Source organism: Fragaria vesca, unplaced genomic scaffold (genome assembly GCF_000184155.1).
Source record: "Fragaria vesca subsp. vesca unplaced genomic scaffold, FraVesHawaii_1.0 scf0513126, whole genome shotgun sequence".
NCBI classification, from domain to species: domain Eukaryota; kingdom Viridiplantae; phylum Streptophyta; class Magnoliopsida; order Rosales; family Rosaceae; genus Fragaria; species Fragaria vesca.
In genome coordinates this window covers 179385-201609 of record NW_004443445.1, presented here as the reverse complement: position 1 = coordinate 201609, position 22225 = coordinate 179385, and the positions used below count along the sequence as shown (strand labels likewise).

Sequence of the window (22225 nt, the reverse complement as noted above, 5' to 3'; positions counted from 1 at the left end):
CCACAAAAGCTACTATCACCAGCTACAAAATCTACTACCATCGCCTACAAAAGCTACTACTGTGAGGTTTCCGACAAAACACAAAAACTACTACCACCAGCCACAAAAGCTACTACCACCAGCTACAAAAGCTACTACCACCGCCTACAAAGTTACTACTGTGAGGTTTCCGACTAACACAAAAAATACTACTACCAGCCACAAAAGCTACTACTACCATCTACAAAAACTACTACCACCACATGAAGCCAAATTGCAAGTCGTCCGGCAGCCATCAGATCAGCACATGCCATGACAGCAGCCTCTAGCTCATTGAAAGTCACCAAAATCCTCAACAGAAACACAAAACACACCAAAATCCTCTAGCTCATCGACGTGCCGAGGCCGAATTCAGTAAATTTTACTATGCCAGTACAGTAATTGCTACAGTGAATCTAGAAGTTTCTGAAATTAGTGAACTGAGCTTGAGGAATTTACCGGATCTGCGAAGAGGTTAAACAAGAAAGGTTGGACGTCGTCGAGAGTCTCCGGTCCGCCGAGGTTAAGCAACAACACTTCGACTCTATCGTCAACACCAAGCGGCGTCGTATTGGCGGTTCGAGTAGTATCGGCCGTCACAAGCGCTTTTAGCGGCGGCAAGCACTTCCGGAGCGATAAAAGCGGCGAGGATTGCGCCGCCGCCGACGAGGAGGAGGAGCAGTTTCTGGAGAGAGCGGCGGAGTGGGAGGAGGAGACGGAGAGGACACGTGGCAGGAGCCTGTGGTGGTCTAAGGGGATGGAGGAGGAGATGGTGTAGGGTAGCATTGCTATGGATTCTGTCGCCATTGTGATTGAGCTGTGTGTGTGTGTGAGGCGAACAAAGGAAGAAGAGAAGGAGATAGTGTTTTAGACTTTTAGGCTATGGGTGACTGGGTGTTGGGTGCGCGGTTAGGACGCGTGGTCTGAATTACACAGCTTTTGTGAGAGAGAACAGAGATCACACAGCTTGTGTGATCTGAATTAATTTTAAAAGTAGGGTAAGGGTATTTTAAGTAAAACATAGAAGGTAGGTAACGGGCCAGGACCAGAAAATGGACTTATATGGATAAAAAGATGAATGTGGACTTGTAGTAAAAAAAAATATCTAAAAAGTGACTTAAGTGAAATTTTCTATTAATTATAAAACAAATACCAAAATAGAGATCTCAAATCCAAGTTCTCTTTCGCGACTTGGCGTTGCTGATAGGAAAACTCCAGAAAACAACAGACTTTTGCAATTTTCCGTCCGGCGGGTCCCGCCTACCCTCCCCCATCTTTTTAACGCGGTCTTCGGAGTTTCCCATTTGCCATATTTTAGTATTTTCCATCGATCTTTATTTCTTTCCGCAGGCCCTTTAATTTCCCGTAAACCTACCGTGTAAAACACTCTCACCCAAATCCCCATACACTCCTTTTCCCAATTGGACAGATGCACTGCACGATTAAAAAATAAAAACCGTCACGCGGGACCCACAGATGATTTCCCACGTGGCGAGATCATAGCGGGGAAGATGACTTTCATCGGTCGTGCAGTACGGGGATGCGAAAGAAAACAAAAGAGGAAAGGGGGGGAGGGCGTGGCATACGGGAGATACACGTGAGCGCACCGAAACGGAACCCGGACGTATCCCCGTGAAGAAAACCGGATTGGATAATCGGCGATAGGTCCGAGCATTGTAATTGGGGGATTGGTTGTGGTTGGGGTCCTCGGTCAAAAAAGAAACGCCGAACAATTAAGAGAGAGAAAGAAGACGAGTATAGTACTAGTCGGCGCCGAGCATTATTATTTTTCGGTTCTTCAGAGCTCCGGCGTCGTCGTCGCCAATTGGTTTCAGGTAAGTGAGATTCGAATCCGGTTTCTAGGGTTTTTGGTTTTGGTGCGTGGATTGTTGCTTTTTCAATCGAGGACTTGGATTCTCAGTTGGAATGGATTTTCTATTTTTAATTTCAATTTTTCTGATTTTTGTTGGTATTAATTTTGGTTTCGGTTTGTTTTGTGGTGGTTAGATCGATCACTGTGGAGGCTATGTGCTGGTTTATTTGGTTAAATTAGTCCCAGAGAGAAGAATCAGTACTGTCTGGGCAAATAGGAATTTGGTGCTATTAAAATGGATTTGGTAGCTAGTTGCAAGGTATTTTGTTTCCCTTTTCGCTTTTTCGATTATTATTTTTTATGCTTTTTGTTCTAAATGCTGCTTAAATTTGCTGAAAAAATGGGTGTTGAATTGTTGTATAATATATGACTGGGTGCGATGAGCTTGAGCTGATCGGCGTATGGTTGAGTGATAGGCTAGAATAGTTTCCGGTTTGTTCAGCTACTAGTAAAGTGCAGAGTGTGAATAAGTTCACCTAAGCAGCCTTAGGTAAGAGTAAGACAGTATGTTTGGTACTTTCTATTAGTGTATGATGAAATGTAGCTGGCTGTACCGAAGTTCCGATCACATTGTATTCGCTTTTATTAAGCTTTAGATTACTGTTGTTTGTACAACTTGCATGAAGTGCGAGTGTATGACATAATAAATATAACTACTTCATATTCGAAAAATGTGAATGGAGAAAAGATATTTTACTTCAAGATGGATGTCATGAATAGTTGCCAAGTGGTTTCGGTACGAAATTGCTGTTGAACTGGTTTCAAGTATCTGCTTGTTTTCCAGTGTCCCCTCTTGCTATCTGTGATATACGTATACCCACAGCTTTTAACCACATGGAATTGAATTTCAGGCAATCTGTTTTCATATTGCATTCGTTTGTAAGCAGACATGTTTTAGCTTGGATGAATTAGGTTGTATTAGATACATGAGAGGCCAGTGTTAGGTTGTACGGAAGGTGCTGGTTAATGTGTTATTTCTTTCGAAATCATAACTATAGTTCATAGAATCCCCACCACTTGTTTGACAGTTTTTACCTTTCCCTTGATATCAATTTCTTGTTATTCTTGGGATTGCAATAAGATGAGATTTGGAGCAAGGAGCAATTCTTCAATTTATTTATATATCAGTTGCTGTGTGAAGGTTGAAGTTCATATGTCCAGATGGATGCTCTTACTGTTATGTGTTTAGGTTTCCGTATTTGAAAGGCGGTGGAATGTAGACTCGTTGAAATGATTTGTAGAAACTTCTGTTTACTATTGCAGGAAAAGTTGGCATATTTTCGGATAAAAGAGCTCAAGGATGTTCTCACCCAATTAGGTCTGTCAAAGCAGGGGAAGAAGCAGGTGAGATGGCAGAAATATTGGTCTTGTGCTGAATTACTGGGTACCCTTGGTTTCTGGATATTATCTATGTAACCTTGACACTGTGCCAAAGTGGCTTGTACTAGTTTGGAGCTTAAATAAAGTTGTAGTTCTGTGGGTGTTATTATGCCTATTAATGCTCTTGTTAAACAAGTTAGTAATTGTTAATATATGACTTCTATGTTTGAATTTAGGCTTAAATTTTTAGGATCAGATTATATGTAGTTCTTAATGTGCTCATGAGTTATTATCACCGATGAGCATCACTATTTGCCCTGTTAATTGGGCTCTCTTAGCTTCCCTCCTCCCATGTTGTAAAAATAAATGTTTTTCCATCAATCAAGTGTGCAACTGTCAATTCTATTCAATTATTGCACCTTCCAAAAGATGGTTTCTTCTACCAATACTTTGGATGCATTTCTATTGTTCTTTTCTATGCCTTGCATTGGAGTACGTAGATCTGTCGAATTAGTTAGGTATGTTATGGCCACAGTTCCTACTTGTAGCAATGGTGTCTTGTGAAGCCATTTTAAAAAGGTTTCTGAGATGAATGTCGCTTATGATCTTTCCCCTATATCTATCGTGCAGGATCTTGTTGACCGGATATTGTCCCTTCTTTCTGATGAGCAAGGTAAATTTCTTTTATACCATTATTATCATCCTGCTTGGGATGCTTTGATTTTTCCTTTCTAGCCCTTATTGATTATGGTTTATGTTTTATTTTTTAAATATGATTGTAGCTTATGGTGGGGAAAGAGTTGTATGCATTGATACACACACATATAGATATAAATGTAGCTTATGTGGGAAAACGAGTTGTATCACACTCACATAAGCCATGCACACACACACACACACATATATATATTGTTTATCAACAGGTCTTCTTAGTTATAAGCTGTTAATGCTAACTTCTTGTGAAATTTGGTCTTTACGAGTATGTGACATCTTTAAAGCAGCAAAAGTTGCATAAGGAGTGGCTTTTATTTGCTATTTTCCTGCATTGGCACTGACCTAGAAGTGTGTTGTGCTCTTGTATCCTCATGTATAAGAACCTTGGACTGGGGGATTCATCTCTTTTTCTTGAAGAATCTTTTCTAGTTTAGGAAACAATTAAATATAGTTAGTGACACACATTAGGATTTTAAATATGCCTACTGTCTACTTAGTATCTTTTTAAATATGGGGTTGCCATCCAATTTTTCCTTGTAAGGATTTTCATCCGGAGTCCATTGTTGAAACAGACTCATGATGGATAATTTGTTGATTTACAAAGTCTTTGAAACCTAATTATTGTTGATATTGTTGTGCACCCTAGCATCTTTTGCTGCACTTTCTTTTTAGCATTTATGCTCTCAATGACTCTGATTGACATCTCGTGTTGGGGTTTCGTTGAACTTATAAACAACCTATTTACAATTTTTTATTCTTTTGTATACGTTTTCTATTCTTGATTTATTGTTTTGCTTGATAAATTCTTTCTTGATTTAATGTCTTCATAAATTTTGCTTCATATAAATAGTTTCAAAATTGTGGCCAAAGAAGACTGCTGTTGGAAAGGTACAGGTCGCAGAACTTGTAGATGACACCTATAGGTTAGTCCTCATAAGCATTATCTTCTTTTAATGTCATTAAAAGGTTGGAAACAGTTCTTTTTTCTTCTCATATTAGACTTATGTGGCTTGATCCCTATGATTTGTATTTGTTGTGATATCGGCCAATTATGTATGTCAAGGAACCCCAAAAGAACACAGCAAACCAAGAGAAACAACCACAAAGATAAGACACAAAGAACACAGATTTAAGGTGGTTCAGCAAAACCTTTGCCTACATCCACCGGCAGAAAACACTTCCACTATATTAATAATGGGTACACCAGAAAGAATAAGAAAACAAGGACTCTCACTTCTCTTCCTATCTCTCTCCTCTCTGCCCTCTCTCACCCTCTAACCGAGAATGGAACACACTTTGGTCTTCGTCTCTGCGATACAAGACCTAGAACTAAACCTCTCCTTATATAGCCATAAGGATCTTCAGATCTCTTCACCAAATAGGAATCCTATTCCTATTAGTGGTAGGTAATAATGTCTCCTTCCTTCTCTGTAATCAACAAGATTACAGGTACACCATCATCAATAAGGATTTACTGTCCTTATTGGAACACCATACTCTAAGACGAAACACCTTAGGAAAAACACATGGGCTGGAAACCCAACAGTATTGTCATCTTAGTGTCTGGAGCTCTAGTTTCTGAAAATACAAAGTTAGTATTGTCAAGTGTTCTGCTCCTACTTCTCTTTCTTCCACTGACTTGCTCGTTTGCCTCTCACAGAAAAATGCAAATATCTGGGGCTACCACTGATTTAGCATCGAAGGGCCAGTGCATCTCTGATAGTAGCAATGTGAAAGTTAAAGGTGAAATTGATGATCCCTTCCACTCAGATATGAAGGTTCGTTGTCTCTGCGGGAGTTCATTAGAAACAGAGTCAATGATCAAGGTATGTATCAACATTTTTTTTTCTTTTTCTAATTGAATCCGTGAGCATGGTTCTATCTGTTATAAAAAGAGAAGCTAGTCTTCGTTAAAGAATTAAAAGTTTTCTAGATGTCCTCTTTCCATTTGACTACTATCTGTGAAACATTTTGTCAATCAAACACATCTAATATGCATTCTTTTATATTTGTTTTTGTTGTTTATTTATTTATTTCATTTTGGCAGTGTGAGGATCTGAGGTGTCAAGTGTGGCAACACATCGGTTGTGTTATAATTCCAGAGAAGCCGATGGAAGGCAATCCACCAGTTCCTGAATTATTTTATTGTGAACTCTGTCGACTAAGTCGAGCTGACCCGTATGTTCCACTAGTATCTATTGTTACAAAACCTTCATATTAGTTTAATTGTTGATAACGATTTGCATATATATTTTGCTGTAAAGGTTTACTTGATTGGTCGTCATATTTGATTTCGATAAAATTTTGGAACTCCATTTGTTTGATGTAATGCGGCGTTTGTCCGACCTTGCATATAGTTTATTTATACGCTGGATGTTTTTTTTACCTTATTTGATCAGTGGCACTTATAATCTCTGCTTTTTTTCTTCTTATAATTATTATTGTTTTTTTCTTCTTTGCACTTTTTCTGACAATTTTTTTGTTCTTTACAGGTTTTGGGTAACTGTGCTTCATCCTTTACATCCTGTGAAGTTGAATGTTACTAATATTCCAACTGATGGGTAAGTAGTTCGTTTCTTTGCTGTTGCTTATATCTTAGAAGGTGTGGTTTATAATTATTTTCCTGTTTATCATTTAGTCTATTGCAACTATTAATGTCAATAGAGGAATTTTCAAGATAACTTAACCTGTTATTAGGCCAAACGTTTGGAAATGTTTGGTTTAGATATATCTATGAACAAGAAAACGAGAACATTGGGGGATAATTGTTTTTATTTTTTCTAGAACTCAATATGCAGCATTTTCTACAAATTTATGATGCATATGTGGTATGCACTCTGATAACAAACTTCTTATTCCAAACAACAATGAATTTCACCGCAATGGTGATTACTTTATCTGCTGCTGTTTTGAAAAAAAAAAAAAATAATCAGATGGGAGTGGGATGTAGAGGGTATGTAGATCATGCAAATCCTAGGTTCAGTTGGAACTACTACTCAAGAAAGATGGTACAGAGTTCATGAACTGAATGTAGGCCATAACACTTTCAGAAGAGCTATGGCTTGTGGCCTAAATTCAAGTGTCGTTTCCTTCTGATCCACCCTGAACATTTTATAGTTTTTTTAACTACAAAAAACTTCTCAACTATTGAAATTTATACCAAGATATGTTCTTTCACACGCAGAAAAGCAGACTTTCTTTCTCACAGTATGCACATTTTTTATGTTATTATTCCTGTACTTTACATCTTATGTTGTCTCACTGCTTCTGTGCAAATTGTCCAGCTCAAACCCTGTACAAAGTGTGGATAAAACGTTTCAACTCACAAGAGCAGACAGGGACTTGCTGTCTAAACCAGAATATGATGTTCAGGTATATTTATGTAATTGAGTGATGGTTGATGAATAATTGGCATTATATTTGATTCTAAATATATTGACCTGTGCAGTTTGACATCATTTTGTAGGCTTGGTGCATGCTGTTAAATGACAAAGTTTCCTTCAGGATGCAATGGCCACAATATGCAGATCTACAGGTCAATGGTATGTCAATAGATTCTCTTATTGATGACTTTTTTTTAAAATTCTTTTTTAAATTTCAAGTTATGGTCTTGTGGAGGTAGCATTATCAGTTGTGTATAGGGAAATTAAATATGTTCACTGAATTTACTTCGTGTACCATTCAAACTATGTGTAGGTATGCCTGTTCGTGCCATTAATAGACCTAATTCGCAACTTCTTGGAGCTAATGGTCGTGATGATGGTCCCATTGTAAGTTCTCTCCCTGTGCACTAATAGTTCATAGTGTCAGTAATCTTATTCGCTCAACCCATATATTTTTTCATTCTTGCCGGTATAATGTGTATTCTGTGAATCAGAAAAGGAGTTGTTTTTTTATGTGTCAAGTATCTTAGTTACTTCATCTTGTTTTGTCAGATCACACCATACACGAGAGACGGAATTAATAAGATTTGCTTAACAATATGTGATGCCCGTATTTTCTGCTTAGGGGTTCGTATTGTGAAGAGGCGCACTGTCCAACAGGTAGCTTTGATTATTTGAATATATGTTTTGATACTTCATTGAACCAAGTATGAATTAGGCCTTCATGTTCATTAGGAATTGTTGCATGTAAAGCATTCTTGCTTAACATTACAACAAACCAAAAATGAAAAAGAAACTCAGTAACAATTTTATTATGTATTGTGAGGCAGGAATTTACATAAAATTTTATCTTGGATTCAATATTGCAATTTACAAGACCTGTATATTTGTGGGAGGTTCTCTGTAGACATTGCAGATTTATACATTATTAATCTCCACTGGTACTTCAATGCTTAACTGTAATTTTGTCTGTGATAGCGGATGGTATTTATCTATTATGTAATTGCAATGACATAAATTTACAAAAAAGAAGAAGAAAGTCTTGACTATATCTGTCTTTTTTTTATCTTTCTAGATTCTCAATCTGATTCCTAAGGAGTCTGATGGTGAACGATTTGAAGATGCTCTTGCTCGTGTTTGTCGTTGTGTTGGTGGCGGTACTGCAATGGATAATGATGATAGTGACAGTGACTTGGAAGTTGTGGCAGATTCGTTCACCGTCAATCTTCGATGTCCAGTAAGTTGCTTTTAAACCTTGGTGTGATGCAAAATGCTCTGTTCTCTAGGCACCACCATAAAATGTGACAATATAAAATGTGTAATGACATATGCTGTCAAGTACGATTCTCGAGAACACTCAAGTTTGAGCTTCTACAGATTCTTTCTTATGATTTTGCCTTCATTTAAAAAAGAATTTGTATTAATAGGCTATCTTGGAAAGTTCCAATATTGCGTGAGTGCATGAAGATGCTGCAGTTTCAACATCCCAACTCCCAACTACTGTTTGGACAATGATCTGTTAAGCTGTAACATGATACTAATTGTTCTGAGGCCATCGCCAAATTGAAGGCTGCATACTAAAATGTAGAAAGTTTTCACCAAATAATACCATCTTCAATTGTTGAGATGGAACTCTGTAGGCCCACCTTTAAGTTGCAAAATACTAAATTATGTTTCATATTTAGGACTTCAGATGCAACTGTTGCAAATTGAAATTGAGAGAAAGTTGCCTACCCACATGCAAACACAAACCAGGATTTAAAATTACGCCTTTTCAGTTGGAAATGGTCTACAAATACAACTCACTATTTGCTTGAATAGTGACAATTAGGGTTGTATTTATGATAATAGAACATCTATTTGCACCCTTCAATTGGAGATGGCCTCATTGCCAAAAAAAAAACATGGAGATGGCCTAACAAGAAAACACGGTATTATTGTAGTTGCTTTATGTTTTCTTCTCTATTATAGGACTTCATGTGTGTGTTTTTTGTTCGGTATGGGGAACTAAATCATGGTAGCGGGTTTCTTAATGGAATAATGGGGGAACTAAGTCATGATAGTGGGTTTGTTAATGGAATGATGTCTTTTATGCTTTTGCTTCTGACTGTAATTTGTTTCTGGAACTGAATGGGCTATTTTATAGATGAGTGGTTCAAGGATGAAGGTGGCTGGTAGATTCAAACCTTGTCTTCACATGGGCTGTTTTGATCTGGATGTTTTTGTTGAACTAAATCAGCGTTCAAGGAAGGCAAGTTTCTTCACACCGTTCAAGATGTGGCTTTCTTGTTCATGTTATTGGTTCTATTTGTCTAAGCATGCTTTGGTTTGTCATTGCAGTGGCAATGTCCAATTTGTCTAAAGAACTACGCATTGGAGAATGTCATTGTTGATCCTTATTTTAATCGTATCGCTTCCAAGGTAATGCCTTCTTATATGCTGTAGAATAATTGTGTGGAATCATATTTTGACTGAATCATCCTTAAATCTTTTTCTATCCTTTTTTTGTTGTGCCATGGTTTGTGGTTGTTACAGATGAGACATTGTGGAGAAGATGTTGCAGAGATAGAGGTGAAGCCTGATGGTTCTTGGCGAGCAAAGGTTAAAACTGAAAGTGAATGCAGGGAACTTGGGGAACTTGGGTGGTGGCACCTTCCTGATAGTACGCTTTGCATTCCAACAAATGGAGAAACTACCCCAAAATCGGAGGTGTTGAAGCCGGTCAAACAGGAAGGTGTTTCAGAAGGTCATACTGGTCTAAAACTTGGAATCAGGAAGAACCGGAATGGTGTTTGGGAAGTTAGCAGACCTGAAGAAATGAACACTTCTTCTGGTAACAAGTTACAACAGCAGTTTGGAGAACATGAGCTTAAAGTTATCCCCATGAGTAGCAGTGCCACTGGGAGTGGTAGGGATGGTGAAGATGCAAGTGTAAATCAGGACGGTGGTGGGAATTTTGATTTCTCTACGAACAATGGAATAGAGATGGATTCTTTTTCTCTGAATGTTGATTCAGCATATGGATTTGCAGCACCAAATTCTTCTGCACCAGTAGGAGATGCAGAAGTTATTGTACTAAGTGATTCAGATGAAGACATAATGCCTTCTGAAACCATTTACGGGAATAATTTTTCTGATGCTGGTGGAATTGGTTTTCCTGTGCCCTCTTCAGGAATTGCTGATTCTTACGGTGAAGATCCTGTGCTTGCTAATGGGGGTAATTCATGCTTGGGTCTTTTTAGTGGCAATGACGATGAATATCTGTCCAACTGGCCACCATTACCTCCTGGAACTCAAGGTGGCGCTGGATTCCAATTATTTAGCTCTGAGGCAGATCTACCAGATCCCCTAGTCAGTCTTCATCATGATTCCATAAATTGTTCCACATCTATGAATGGATACACGTTGGCTCCAGAAGCTGCCATGGGATCTGCCACTCTAGCCCATGAATCATCTGTTGGTCCTTTAGATACTGACATGAATGATGGCTTAGTTGATAATCCCTTGGCTTTTACTGGTGATGATCCCTCTCTTCAAATTTTTCTTCCCACAAGACCATCAGATGCATCACTTCAATCCAATATGAGAGATCGGGCTGATGTGTCGAATGGTGTTCATTCAGAGGATTGGATATCTCTTAGGCTAGGGGGTGATGCCAGTGGCTTTAAAGGAGAATCTGGGACTCCAAATGGACAGATTTCTAAAAGGCATGTGCCATCTAGAGAAGCTACAATGAATACTTTGGCTGAAGGTTCGTTTTCTTTTGACAATTAATATGTGAATGTATCTTAGATTTGTTTCTTAATTGGCTTTAAGGTAGCTTGATGGGTTAATCTACGATGTTTTTCTGTTGTATCTATCAGTTTATATGTTCTTTGTCTGAAAACTGATTTTGGGGTTCCCGTTTTAACTTGTTCAGATAACTCAGAGGAAGGGTTTATCTCATTGTCCTCATATTGCTAAAATCAACTCTAATAAGGATGTTAACATTTCAATTTCACAAACCTATTACGAACAATAATAATATTTATGATGATAGTTATTAAGAGAAATAATAATATCCATAGGGATAGTTATTACGCTTAAGAAGCAACAGGTGATGCATGTGGCATTTGCTTCCAATCCTCACTTAACCCCAAGATGACTAGTGCTTCTAGGCTGTTTAAGTAATAGCATTCTTACATATCTATCAACGTGTTTATCTATTTTTTTATTTAAAAGGAAAAGACTTTTAAACCTTTAGCTGAAAGATAGGAGAATACAAAGCATAACCAAGTTTGGTTATCTTTATTATTGACAGACTTCAGAAATTTGTTAGGTCTCACTTTTGAACCTTCTGCAGCTTCTTTGCTTCTCGGTATGAATAATGACAGTGGCAGATCTGACAAGAGAAGTAGGCCGAGATCAAATAGTCCTTTTTCATTTCCTCGCCAAAAACGTTCTTCAAGAACACGGCTGTATCTTTCCATCGACTCTGACTCTGAGTAGAGGATCTTGTAACCCTTTTTTTACCTTTCTGAGAACAACCACTTGCGCTTTAATTTATTCCTCCCTCCAATAGAAGGCATTCCCTGGAGTTGTCCAATGATTGACTAGAGGATCTAGTTCATGATTTAAACTGTGAAGAAAGACTAATTTTGGGTTCCTGTTGAGAGATAAAGTGTTTAGTGTGGTACAAGGCGACTGGGGTAGGACATATTGCTAATATACTGTGTACTTACTAGCACTTCACCCGAACCTTCCAAGGTTCTCCTTGATTCTGCAAGCTGAATGCCTTCATTCATCAGGTACCCCAGTTTCTGATACCTGTTGGGGTTCAAGTTCTCTCTTTCAGTGATGATCTGCAGGTCAGTGCCTGTATTTGTACAGGAACCTGAAACCCTATTTGTACAGGGAATAGGGTTGTGAATCCAAAAATTTGTGATTTAATCCATCTATCTAAATGGTAGATGCGGTGGGGGAACCCCATCAAAGATATACAAAATAGCTTGCATTGTCTCGGTTTTGTAATCAGAGCAATAGCTTGTAAATATTCACTCAGATCAGTTGTTTATAGAAAGTCATATTTTTTTTGTTTTTGAAATTGATACTTTTGTTCATCTACCACTGTTGATGCCCATTATGTTGGGGCATGCTATTTCTATCAACTTGGAAGTCCATGAAGAGTACAGGAAGCATGGCCATTCTGTGTATCACTCTGATTACTCAGACTAGAACTGTCGAAATTAGAGCATTACAGTTCATGTGATTGAACTCAAGACTTCACTTTTAGACTTGTAATTGGGATGAACTGATATTCTTCCATTTTTAATAGTTTCTTGAAAGCCCATGCAATATGATATGCAAAAGCTGATATAGGGACTTGTCACAACATGGCCCTGTAAAATTGACAAAGTAAAAAAACATGATCAGTTAACTTCCATAAATTAACCATCTATGATGAAGAGGCCATATGGTCGCGTGAACAAGAGAGGCTCACAACTATGCCTTCAAGCTACAATCGTCCAGCGGTCCAGCCTAAAGCGCAAGAAAAATAGGAAATTTCTGATTGTACCATATGGTATGTATGCAGCTCAGTGTGAACCGTCGGATCGTTTAACATTTCAAAAATCAAGACGATCTGATGGTTCATGGTTGAGATATGTTAAATGATTCAACAGTCACGGTTGAGATGCATAGCATACCACATGGTACAACAGAAATCTCCTATTTTTCTTGGGTGGAACTGGGATTTTAGACCCCTAATACAATTCATGTACCCTTAGAGAATATAGCTTTTAGCAGAAGAAAAAAATGTGATCTCGGTTCGCCGAGGAATAGTGAGGTGGAATTATTCATTTGTAGCTAGTTTGTCGAATACTTTAAATATTGGTAAATATGCTTTTCCCAAAAAAAAAAATTAAGTGTTATTTTACAGAAGTAACTCTTGCTCAGATTTAAAGGTACATTTGATGGTAAGACGACATTGTAGCTGAGTGACTAAAATAATAGTTTTAAATAGTTGTTTTTCCCCTCATGCTGCACAAGCCTTCCCGGTTATGGCATTTCTGCTATACCCAGAGCTACGAGATGAACCTATGTTAGCTCTTAGTTTCTTTGCTTTTTCTGTTTGGGTCTTTTAGACCCCTTTTGTAACAAAGACACACAGTTGCGCCTCACATTCGTGTTCCAAGCATTGGTCGGAAATATGAAGTACTCATCTACATGTGTCGGCGAGTACGTTCTAGACAGGCCACTAGCGATTGTATGAAGGTTATGCTGGGGTAGAGCCATTTGCTTATGAACTCGTCTTTTACGAGTTCTAGGAAGGACTATTTGTGTACCGTAATCCTCGATGGGAGGTATTGAGTTCAACTCATGAATCATAGAGATTGTGTATTATCAGCAGCCATGTAATAAAAAAAAGAGTATCGACGGTCTTGGTGAGTAATTGATTCCTGATGTCTCAATAACGGATGCTCAACCTCTTCATGTAGTCAAATAGAACATTATCTAAGTTAGCAACACATTGATAGGCAAAACTATGTCAATCAATTCCGGAGAGGGTAGCACAATCGATTCCAGGATAGCAGAACTTCATCCTCCTTCATTAGCGGCCAGCATCTTTGAATGCCTGGGACTGTCACAGCCTGGGCAGTTATGCAAGCGCAAAACTATGTCAATCAATTCCGGAGAGGGTAGCACAAACAATTCCAGGATAGCAGAACTTCATCCTCCTTCATTTGCGGCTGGTATCTTTGAATGCCTGGTACTGTCACAGCCTGGGCAGTTATGCAAGCTCTCATGAATATATATGTCACAATCAAGGCAAAAGTGCTGCTTACACTTTGGACAAGCAACCCGAAGGCCAGGTTTGTTTCCTGTGTCATAAACGATGAAAGGAACTGTAAGCAAGCAAAATTATGCCAAATGATACATATGCAAAAACATTCCACATGGGTAATTCAATAAGTGCTTTTTTCCTGGTGTTCCTTCGATTTTACCAGGTAAAGATGAATCAAAGACGGTCCACATACGCGATTCAAAAACATACCAGGTCACATGATACATATGCAAAAACATTCCACAAACACATTCTCTTTCCTATTACTGCATGTTTTTGACAGGACAAGAAAAGGCTTTTCTCTTTTAAGTCAACTCATTTAAATTGGGACTGGTTCAGCCCTTAGGCAGACCCACCATTGTTCAAGTCTCCACAGTAAAAAGCAGGATTTCCTAAGGGGCACTGGCTAATATGTTAGAAACATGGTAGTAGGACTGTAGGGCAAAGAATCACAGAGCTCCCCGTATTCCAACGACAAGCTCAAAGTGTGGTAGATTCTGATTATAGAACTCAATAATAAGGCATGGTTACTGATCGGTATATCCTCACTTAAAACAAAATTTAAGATGCAGCAAATCTGTTGGATGTTTTATCTCAAATATAGATGACTGTCATGATGAGCAACTAATTATCTGTAAAAGTACTTGGCATTGTCTTTCAAATGCCTAGGAAAAAACAAATATGTTTCTTCAGTTGCGTGGGCGATATTAATCTGACAGGTTAGAGGCGTCTGTTTTGTTCATATCTTAGTGATAGTATCACAATGCATAGGGAACATTAATGATCTTCATCTAAAATATATTTTACCATTAAAAAGCACAGATGACATATTGCAAAAGGTCTTAAACAAACATAAATACTTACCTGGACCAAGAACACTTTGTTGGCAGCCAAAACAAGCTTTAGGTAACTTGTTTTGCTGATCACTGTATAGTGACATAGAGACCTCATCAAATGGTACAATTGGGAACAGATGATGATAAGACCTTGCCAAATGAGGTGAGGAAATGAGTGTCAACCCACAAATGCGACATTCGGTAGGTAGCTCACACACGCGGGCTTTGCATCTTGGACAAGTGTATCCATCTCCGACTTTTGCCTCCTTGTGACATGAGCAAATTGCCACAGAGCTCTCTGCTGCTCTTTGTGGAAACCCCATCTTAATCAAATTCGCAATAGCAAATTCTGCAATTGCTGGAGGTGGAGGTGCATGTTCCAATATCAAGTCTTTTAAGTGTGACTGCACAATCAGAAACAGTTGAAAATATGAGGAAAACAATCTTGTAAATCAATCTAACAATAACAATTCCAGAAGCGCATTAGATGCAGCAGTGAAGTTGTAAAATCTATGCTATCATGCCTTGAAAAACTGAGATATAAAACAATCTAGCGGTATACAGCTGGATAGTTGAACTCACCTCATCCAATGCAATATAATAGGAGCCCCCAGTTTCTTGGCACAGATGTTTGCATATGAAAATTTCTGCTGAGAGACCAATAACTGAGCATCTAATTTTAGATTTCTTGCACTTCTGAATAGTTCCCATTATATCCCCAGGATCACATGTACTGAGAGCTGAATACATGATCAGAACTTCCCTGTGACCATAGGAAGGAATCTGATCTAGATACCCTTGAACAAGATCCAATGCATTCTGCAGGGACGCGTCGCCTGAGCATTCCAGTTTACCCATCAGAGCTTTAACATGAGACTCAGGACTCCCACCGAGATCCGTTAAGATATGAGAAACCCCATCTTTTATAGTCACAAGGCCTACTTGACTAAGCGGATTCTGGTAGAAATACTCTCTAATGAAAGCTTCAACATGCTTCGCAACCACACCCATTCGGCTAGGTCTAAAATCCATCTCTGAAGCTGCCTGCAGATACATTAAAAGAAATCAAATGTCAACAACTTAACAGCCACATCAACACCCCAAGTAAACAAACACCAGAACAATCGCCCCCTTAAAACAAACAATTTCCAAAACACATTTGAATCCATGTATCCCAAATAATACCATTTCATAGTTGACTGAAGACAATAAACCATTTCTCCCAAACTACTAGTTTCTCGTAAGCTATAGATTTCATGTCTAAAATGAAGTAAACCCGAAAAGTCGAAAACGAAGGCATACAAAATGGTAATACTTCCAGTATGAGTTCAACAAGTTCCAAACTTTAGTAAACAACTGTGGCATAGAATTCAATAAACAGTCCAGAAAACTAAAAAGGGTATGAAGCATACCAAAACATTACTCACTACTCAGCTCTAAGTTTAGGCATTACAAAATATCACAATGCCATTCCGATTTCAGCTCAATCCAAAAGTCCCAAACTTTACCAACCCAACCTTGCATTTAAACAAAACCCATTTCCCCAATCACAAGTTCACAAATTCTCCAAAAGAAACTCAAAAGGGTACGAATCAAATCACAACCAAGTGTACCTTAGAAAGGTCGATAACGATGTAAAGATAACGAATGAGACCCTTCTGAATCCGGGCAGTGGTGGCGGCGCGGAGGCGGCGGCGGTACTGGGCGTGATGGAGGCTCTGGTTATCAATGGGGCGGAGCAAGCCAGACTCGTCCTCTTGAAGTGACTCCCAGGAACGCTCGTCGGCATAGGCTCGTTCCCAAGCGGCGAGGCCGTCGTTGTTCTCCTCGTCTTCCTCGTCTTCTTCGATTTCACCGTTTAAGCGTCTCTGGTCGCCGTTGTTCATGGTGGGTGATGGAGGAGGATCTCAGAGCAGAGAGAAGCACAGCTCTTCATGTTTTTGGGCCTTGATGCTTCAATTTGTGCTTGAGAAAGTGTAGGTTTTTCCCCTCTTTCTTTTCAGAAGGCGAAAATGACGAAATTACCCTTTGTGATTTTACTTTGCTTCCCCTTTCTTTTCTATTTTATATTAAATTTTGGAGTAACTTCGTTTCAATCAATCCTTGTACTCTCAATTTTTTTTTGATCAAGAACGATAAGCATTTTATACCAGAACGAAAATGACAATTACAGCCATGACCTGGCCGCAGGAGTACGGTAAATGAAGCCATGTTAGGTGACCCTGTAGCAAATAATTGTAACTATCATGAGTTTTAAACCAAGCAGAAAATAAAACAACCAAAAGAAAAGTCTGGGCCTAGGTCTGCCGAGATAGCCAATTGGGCCTTTTGGCTTCTTACCCAAATCTAACCCAACCAACACAGAGGCCAGAGAGCAGAGGCAGCTCCGTTGTCGTCCCCTAAGGCGCCGCCGGTGTTACTTCCTGCTGTGTGAAGTAACAAAATGGTTACAAATCAATGCCACCTGCCCACTCAGCAAGTTCAACATTCTGAAATCTGCTGGCCAGAGTAGCAGTGAAGAGGTATGAAAAGATGGGCCTGTAAAATAGTTGTGACTTGTGTCCAGAGTTTATTTCCCCGCCGTATGCATATGATATATATAGTGGACCATGAACAAGATTTCTCAAGAACCTGGGATCCATTTTGCCGGAAGAATCGTCAGGGTAGGCTTTTTGTAATACTGAATAAAAAGGCATGTAGCGCTTCTCATTTCAATATAAAAGCTAGCTACAAAAATAGCTATATATGCTTCTTCCTGTTTGATTCTTGGAGCTGTGTCATTGTGGTTGTATGAAGGATTGGAACTGGCTTGCAAATAATTAAAACCAAACAGAGAACTTACAAGTCAGCATACATATTATTGCCTGAGAAATTAGTAATAATATACAATAGATGATGTTTTACTCCTTACATACTCACTTGGCTAAATCTGGCATGTCAAGTAATCTACCAAAGCTTGTCAAGTTTTAAATGCCTTGGGATGCTTCTTGGTGATATAACTTCTTCAGCCAGATAGTAAGAGCTAATAGAAAACAGAAGGTCGAAGTTGTCCCGGATATCACAAAGAGACCCCAAAAGCTCTTGAGGCTCAAGCTTTCCGGCATATCAGAAATTGTATTGGTTGGACGGTTGTGTGGAGTCAACCAGTGATTCTGAAGATTTCTCATTTCTCCATTCTCCAGTAGATCTAGAATGATCTTAGAGAAATCCCTAGTTATTGGAGAGCCTCTCTGAAATACCTGCATTTTGAAAGTGAAGAATTTGTTAGCTTTGATATCATTGTATGCACACAAAGAACAGAACAAGATTAGTGGACACTACTTACAAAGCTAAAGCCTCCAAAATTGTAGGTGGGTTGGGTGAGAGTGTAGCCCTTGTGCTTGTCCATAAAAACTTGCGCATATGGCAATTCAAGAAATACAGCAGATAAATTTTTTTGTCTGATCTCTTCCGGGTTGTAGCTGCTGTCTATTACCTTGATAGCATCTCGATTGAAATTAAGAACATTCTCTAGGTAATTCCTGACAAAGGAATCGTTATCGCAACCAACTAATGAGTTGGTTCTCCTCAGCATCTCAATGTCTGTTACATTCGAGCTCAGTCGTTGGATGGTAAGCATTGAAGACAGCTTAGCAGTGTAGCTTGAGCTTAAGATCAATACAACAAACAGCCACACTATGAAAACTATTCGAGTCAAGTTGCTGTAGACCTTTTCTCCTGTAAGATGAAATCAACCACAGCTCAGAATATTTGTTTATCAACTTTTCATAAGCTTAGGCTTGTGCTTGTGTTTAAAACTGGTACTTACTGTGAGCAAAGAACAAAGATGAGAAGGTGAACCAAGTTGCAAAGGCAATCTGACTCTTAAGTGAGCCCTTTAAGTCTGGACTGGATGGCACCTCAAGGAACCATACTACTAAGGTCGTGTAGATTAAGATGATACCAGTCACCAACCACATTTGCCATGTGAAAGGTTTCATAAACATCCATGTTTCCTCCTCAGCAGATATATCTGGAACTATCATTGTCAAACCAGACTCCAGGTATGGTTGAGTGAATTCCACTTTGTCAATTCGTTCAACAAGTACAGTTATATCACCAACAATAGCATCATAAGTCTTTGGTTGATGTTTTGATGAACATGAAAAGCATATAATCAATATCAGTAACAGATACAATAAAATTTCCACAATATTGACAGACTAGTGAAGAAGTGAAGAAGGCTTATCCTAATTAGTGTCAGCCTCACTCTATGGAACTTATGGTAACAAAGTATAGGCCCTAAGAGCACATAGACGTTAAAACAAAATTAAGTACAGATGAAGTTGTTACCTTGTCATTAACTAGTTCTATCAGATCACTGAAGCTGCCATTGAACTCATGAAATTCATGTGGCAAGGAATATAAATGACTCAAATTTCCTACCACCATATTGAACAGTTGAATGCAGAAACCGTCATATCGATTCTCCCCCAGGACAGTTATAAATGGACTGTTTTGAATCGGAATCGCAATTTTCATTTTCTTCTCAACAGTTGGCATTGCCCAGCCTTTGGAAGGACGTAGTGTTATGTTCCCAGGCCAAGTTACATCACCAACATCATCACTACTTCTGTATGTACCTGATACTTTAACAAGGCTTTTCGAGAATCCAAACCCTGGTGTCCAGATGTTTAGTTCTTTATCCGTCTTCCCATCCACAATATTTATGATCCTAAATCTCGGAGAATCCAGCAGTACCTCACCTCCTTTGAGTTGCATGATCCCACTTAAACCCTTGTAGTTATTGCTCAACCTTTCAGCTAATAACTCTTGAAGACTAGTATTAGTAGTCTCAGTATTCATTTTACTTATGGCCTGTGTGATGATTGAAATAATATCATATGCGCGAAGAGCATAAATTCCTGGCTTAGAGTTATCTTCATCTGAATACTTTGTTCGGAATTCTTTCTGGAAACTGGCATAAGTAGTAGTATTCCTGTCATAATAAGTCTTGATTCCGAGAGTACCTTCCATATCATGGTTGTCCTGAGGATCAAGCAAACTAGCAATACCTTCTGTGATTATCCAAGCCGAATCTACTCCCACAAGTCCCATCTTCTTAGCTACTTTGAATAGACCAGTTACAGTTGGCAAAGATGACTGAAGAACTATGAATGTCCGAGACTGTACATTGCTAAGCTTAAACTGCTTCTCTACTTCATCCCAATAAGGATCAGTAGACTCAGAAATTCGTGGGAGAACTATACGGTGCTCAATCTTTGCACCAACAGCTCTTAGAGTTTCGGATAAAAGAGCTAGCCTCCCAATGCCGCCACCATAACCATCGTCTTCATATACTACAACAACCCTTTTCCAGTAGTATGCTGACACTATATCTCCAATGCAAGCCATCTGAGCAGCAACATCGCTTCCCATTCTTATCAAGAAAGGCCAAAGGTGTTGTATTAGCGGAGGTGTTATGGTTGGTGCTGCAAAGGAAATGACTGGAACAACTTGATCATCAGATAGGTTTTTGTTTTTGACTACATCAGCTACTGTAACAGCTTCCTGCCAAGTCTCCATGCCAATTATCACTTGTACCTTCTCTTCCTTTATCAAATGTTCAGCTACAACAAATCAAACTAATCCATTAGTACAAAACTAAATCATACACTTGCTTATTTGGTGATCACTATCATGTTTATGCAACATATATGTTAATCACTGTACTCTATACCAGCATATGCAGCAAGAAAGGGGTCGCGGCCAGAATCTCGGAAATGAAGGATCAGCTCATCAGTTTTTGACTGGTTGTTGAAGTTTTCAGCTGCAATTTCCATGGCAGCTTTCTGTTGTTTCCCGATACGCGAATCAACATCAATGATTGCTCCAACGTTGGTGACACTTTTTTCATCTTGAGCTTTAACCGCATATGAGAGATTGAACAGCAAGTAGATAATGAGCAGAGGAAACAAGATCCCAAGTCTTTGTACTGTTTTAGCTGTCGAATGAGAAGACATGACTAATTTTTGATCATGTAGCACACATTCAGAAAGCTTTACAACACAACTTGCGTATATATGATTACTTTTTTTGAGCCAACATACTACTAATTCTAGAAAAAGAAAAGTGTGGAATTTTATGACTGAATTGGTCTTCCATGAAAGATTGGAAATTTGGAATTGCTAACATGGTTGCAGAAGTCGTCGAAGTGAAAGAAGTGACTTGGTCTATTATGAAGAAAACTGATACTTGAAGATCAAGATTTTAGACCAACATTATTTGTGATAAAATTGTGAGGTGTTAATTAATTTGAGAATGAAAGTTCTTGTGATTTACAAGTTGTAATCAGAGAGTGGGAAGAGAAACACTCACTTGGATGTCGACCTCTCTTGTACATGTGTTCATCAGCCAACATCATTTGACCATTCCCTGCAAAAGAAAAGGCACAAGAGCTAGTTCTCACATCATGCATTTTCCTCCTCACGGTTTAGACTAATCCGATATTTTATTTTAATTTTTTCATGAGTATAAATATAGAAAATTTACATAAATATAACGTAGTTTGGTTGTGCATATCATTATGTATGAAATCACTCCAAGATATTTCATTAAATATTGTGCCTTAATAATTAGCCTCTCCCCCGTGGGAAAGGTACATAGATACCTTGATCAAGCTGACTGATCATCATTATTGAATATTCATGGTCTTTCTGAATTTGATGCCTACACAAAAAAAGTTAAGCATGAAAAGGAAAAAGAATATATACACCAACAGCCATGCCACTAAAAAAAGGATGCACCAGCCAGGAATTGAACCCGGGTCTGTACCGTGGCAGGGTACTATTCTACCACTAGACCACTGGTGCTTGTTTACCATTTGAGCTTGCTTGTTGGTTAATCTTGTTTTTAACCATGTCTTTTAGTTTCTGAATACAGTAAAGCTTTTGAGTAAGAGAGAACATCAGAAATGAAAAATGATTAGAGAAAGTCCAAGATCAATGGGATTTGAATGGAAGAGAAACCACAAGTTTTGCTAATAAGTACTAATAACTGACGAATTGTAATGATAAAGAGTAGAGAAAATTACATAGTAGCACATGATCAAATTTAAAAACACAAAAAACCTATTTCTGATAATTTTTGTACAAATTAGGACAAAAACCTAAGGCCAATAATCTCTGGTACCAAGCCTGATCCAATTTTTCACTGTTAAATGACCAAAATATCCAACTTCACAACATAATTATAATGAATGCCATATAATATCTCTCCA

At 38.5% G+C, this 22225-nt stretch overlaps 3 protein-coding genes and 1 non-coding gene across 4 annotated transcripts; 1 reads left to right on the top strand and 3 right to left on the bottom strand.

Annotated features, from left to right (window-relative positions):
• The first annotated feature begins 1727 nt into the window (after nucleotides 1–1727).
• LOC101309315 (E3 SUMO-protein ligase SIZ1-like) lies at nucleotides 1728–12609 on the top strand. Its single transcript, XM_004309828.1, has 17 exons — nucleotides 1728–1853; nucleotides 2026–2150; nucleotides 3155–3235; nucleotides 3842–3884; nucleotides 4776–4848; nucleotides 5586–5751; nucleotides 5973–6103; nucleotides 6418–6486; nucleotides 7210–7297; nucleotides 7392–7467; nucleotides 7622–7695; nucleotides 7861–7968; nucleotides 8384–8545; nucleotides 9455–9559; nucleotides 9649–9729; nucleotides 9844–11059; nucleotides 11651–12609. The coding sequence occupies exons 2-17, from the start codon at nucleotides 2127–2129 to the stop codon at nucleotides 11794–11796; spliced, it is 2643 nt and encodes an 880-aa protein (XP_004309876.1). The 5' UTR covers nucleotides 1728–1853; nucleotides 2026–2126; the 3' UTR covers nucleotides 11797–12609.
• Nucleotides 12610–13949: 1340 nt separating this feature from the next.
• Nucleotides 13950–16931, bottom strand: LOC101309025 (TFIIH basal transcription factor complex p47 subunit-like). Its single transcript, XM_004309827.1, has 4 exons — nucleotides 16581–16931; nucleotides 15550–16011; nucleotides 14996–15371; nucleotides 13950–14168 (listed from the first exon to the last, which is right to left on the bottom strand). Exons 1-4 carry the CDS (start codon nucleotides 16851–16853, stop codon nucleotides 14017–14019), a joined length of 1263 nt encoding a protein of 420 aa, XP_004309875.1. The 5' UTR covers nucleotides 16854–16931; the 3' UTR covers nucleotides 13950–14016.
• An 882-nt stretch (nucleotides 16932–17813) lies between these two features.
• On the bottom strand, nucleotides 17814–21044 carry LOC101308735 (glutamate receptor 2.7-like). The gene is made up of 5 exons (XM_004309826.1): nucleotides 20687–21044; nucleotides 19300–20576; nucleotides 18776–19085; nucleotides 18293–18684; nucleotides 17814–18206 (listed from the first exon to the last, which is right to left on the bottom strand). The coding sequence occupies exons 1-5, from the start codon at nucleotides 20967–20969 to the stop codon at nucleotides 17934–17936; spliced, it is 2535 nt and encodes an 844-aa protein (XP_004309874.1). The 5' UTR covers nucleotides 20970–21044; the 3' UTR covers nucleotides 17814–17933.
• Nucleotides 21045–21747: 703 nt separating this feature from the next.
• TRNAG-GCC lies at nucleotides 21748–21818 on the bottom strand. The gene has a single exon. It is a non-coding gene; the product is annotated as a tRNA-Gly (tRNA).
• Between the last annotated feature and the right edge of the window lie 407 nt (nucleotides 21819–22225).